This window comes from Merops nubicus, unplaced genomic scaffold, assembly GCF_000691845.1.
Source record: "Merops nubicus isolate BGI_N331 unplaced genomic scaffold, ASM69184v1 scaffold18455, whole genome shotgun sequence".
NCBI lineage: Eukaryota > Metazoa > Chordata > Aves > Coraciiformes > Meropidae > Merops > Merops nubicus.
In genome coordinates, this window is record NW_008611811.1 from 23,877 (window position 1) to 26,936 (window position 3,060).

The window sequence follows — 3,060 nt, forward strand, 5'->3', positions numbered from 1 at the left end:
ATCTCTTGCCCTGCCCACAAACTTACTGAAGTAAGGTTGCTGGTCCCTGTTTGCAGCAGCCTCAGGGATGCACTGAGACAGACATGGCATGAAGCTTTAAGATATTTCCTAAGATTCTTTCTCTACTGCAGTTGATGCATTAGATCCCAAATCAGCAAAGCGCTTCAGCATATGCTTTGCTGTGTAACACTAAGCCTGCATAAAAGTTAGTCTGAGCAAAAGCAAACTGCTGGGATAGAGGCACCTGTAAAAGCCCAGGCACCCAAAGTTACAGGCTCTAAAAAAAAAAAAAAAATTTTTATAGCATTCCAAAGCCCTTTTCAGAAAAAAAACAGCTTTACAGAAAGGGTGACTATCTTTATCTGAGTGAGCAGAGAGGCCAAGGTGCTTGGCCAAAGTCCCCTAAACACACAAGCAGCAAGACTCAGGAGGGTGGGTGTGTTTCTGAAGTCATACTTGTTCTCTAGTAACTAAAGAAGACAGTCCCATTTCTTTATAGGGAATGCCAGCTTCAGACACCCATACAGTTCATGGATGGAAGTGCTTAACACACACCACTGGCATCGGGTGGCAGTGCCAAGACAGCCTTTCTCCTCCAGCGCAGGGGCTGCCCCATAAAACAGGTGTGCAGGACAGCACAACCACCTGGCAAACCACCACCACAGCAATGCCATGGAGGCACAGCACAAGGCAGGCTTACTTGCTGGAATCCACTTCTGACACTTCTCGCAGTAGTAGGACATCTCCTCCATCCAGGAGGCGTCACCCTCATCGCTGTTCAGAGAGTCCCCGCTCTGGTCGTGCGACAGATCCACCGACGCCTGGTCCTCAGACTCGACGATCAGCAGGGTCTCCCCTTCCACCTCGCCCTCCTCCAGGCCCTCTGAGGTGGACGTCCTGGTGGCTTCGTCATCGTGCCGGCTCAGCAGCCCACTCATGTGAACGTTATTAGCCATCCTAGATGGTGTTTGCATAACAATGAGCTATTCCTCCCCACACCAACAGGTCCATCCACATCAGATGTGCCAGACAAGTCCCCACAGTCAAAGTACCAAAACAGAGAAAATGTTCTGTTTGTACCCTACAGCTTCCGGGACTGGATTACAACCTATACAAAAGAAAGAGTCTTTCACAGATTGCTTCTGTTTGTTGAAATACTTGCAAGCAGGTAGAAACCACAGACCTCCAGAGGTCTTTAACCCAACCTCTAACAGCTCAGGTGTGTGCCTAGGACTGCTGGGATCCTTTTTCCATTAGTGCCTTGTCTCTTTCTTCCATAAGATGCTTTGTCAAAGCAATCTGCTCTTCTAGCAGGCGAATATTCTCCTTCTTCTGATTTTGACGCTCAAGATCTCTGAGAACTCCACTGTGCAGTTTCTGGAAACACAAGGGACAGGGTTTAATCACAGCCTGTTGGATGCCGAGTGCAATTACCCCCACCCAGGCTCTAATCCCTGCTGCAGGGCTGTTCACCATGCTGCCTTTGCAAGTCCTCTGCCACAGCCGCTTAATATGGTCTGAATCTACAGGAGCTGATATCCAGTATTGATAAGCTCAAAGTACTACACCAAAAGGTTCCTTATTTGTACTCAATTCAGATTAGAGAGTTTACTAAGTGGCAAAGCTGTAGAGCAAATAAATGCTATGCACCTATAACTCCTATGACGTGCAGGACGGACATGACCTGTAAAATCCTGTTACCTCTGCCCTAAATTTTTACCAAATCAGACTAATCTCCCCAAAACTTCTCCCCCACAACTTCTTCCTCCTACTTATGTCTTGTAAATGCCTGCTGCAAGGCCAGTAAGAAGCCCCATAGCCTGCACATGCCAAGCTCTTGAAATAGCAAGGCACTGCATTCAGAAAATAGCGTCTCTACCTCAAATGTTAATTAGGTACTACAGACCAGTAGTTTTCAAATTGGGGGAATAGCCCCCTAAGAGGTGTAAAGAGCACCCTGGATTTTCTTAGGGCTTTTTGTTCCCTCTATACACTTTTATCTCTCTCTTTCTTACCTAGCAGTTTTTCTTCACTCTTATAATTCAGTGAAACATTCAAATTTTACCTCTCACCAGGGGAATGCAAAATCAGTGACAACAAATACGGTGGCATGAATTGGGTGGGGAAAAGAAGGGGAAGGACTAGCTGGGAACCAGCTGCCACAGTCCAGATGTGCAGGGCTGATGAGATCAGACACGGGATGGAGGAGATGGCAAGGCTGACACTGACTCTAGAAGGCACTGGGGAGCACGTGAAGTGTTTAACTGGTTGTGCACACGACACAGAGCTGAAATACAGTACCCTGGGAACTTCAGCCAACCAAAGCTCGTGCTGCTGCCATCCTTCCAGCCCCACCATCCCTTCACTGCTCCTCATGCCCCAGGGTCAGACAGCTCAGCCACCAGAAAACACTTGTTTTTTTCTTCTTCTTCTTCCCAAAGACAGTCACATTCTGCTGATTTAACTCCCTGAGCTGGCTAACCAAAGACAAGTGCCAGCACAAAAGAGAATGCAAGATGCCCAGTCCACTTTGGTAGTTTGGCTTGAACAGCTTGGGGCACGTGATATGCTTTTAGATGTTCAGACACTTACTAGATTTCAAAGCAATAGTCAAAATCTTATTGGAAAATATCATACAGGAGGAAAGAAATATTATAAATGAGTAAAAATACAAAATGATTGTTGAGAACAAAGCCTAGCTCAAATCTAAAGCAAGCTGTGTGATTGCAGTTATGTTTTAGCCCACCTAAAGATAAGAATCTTCAGTTGGAGTCTATTTAAAGCATTATCCACCTGCCTAATTTACCAGCTCTATCCATCTGCCTAATTTACCAACTCATGCTTAGTTTGGACCCCGGAATCACAAAGTTTCGCAGGTACTGAGGTTAGCCACTGGATACTGGAGATATGACTAAATTATTTAGCCTAGTAGCAAAAAAATTTAATCATTTATTTGACCTGTTCGAATGATGCCAAAATACACCTGCAAATAATTTATTTGAAAGAAGAGCCTGAAGTCATTTTAGAAGATGTTTATGATTATTATTTGACAAGTTCTCA

The 3,060-nt window shown here is 45.3% G+C and overlaps 2 protein-coding genes across 2 annotated transcripts in view; both read right to left on the reverse strand.

Moving 5' to 3' along the window:
- The window catches only part of CSRP2BP (CSRP2 binding protein), a 21,147-nt gene extending 20,191 nt beyond the window's left edge, over positions 1 to 956 (reverse strand). Inside the window, exon 1 of the mRNA XM_008941349.1 lies at positions 701 to 956. Within this exon, the coding sequence (XP_008939597.1) occupies positions 701 to 956 (256 nt within the window). The remainder of the gene's footprint in view (positions 1 to 700) is intronic.
- The window catches only part of PET117 (PET117 homolog (S. cerevisiae)), a gene marked incomplete at its 5' end in the record, with an annotated part of 6,759 nt that extends 5,382 nt beyond the window's left edge, over positions 1 to 1,377 (reverse strand). Inside the window, one exon of the mRNA XM_008941350.1 lies at positions 701 to 1,377. Within this exon, the coding sequence (XP_008939598.1) occupies positions 1,228 to 1,377 (150 nt within the window). The remainder of the gene's footprint in view (positions 1 to 700) is intronic.
- Positions 1,378 to 3,060: the final 1,683 nt, after the last annotated feature.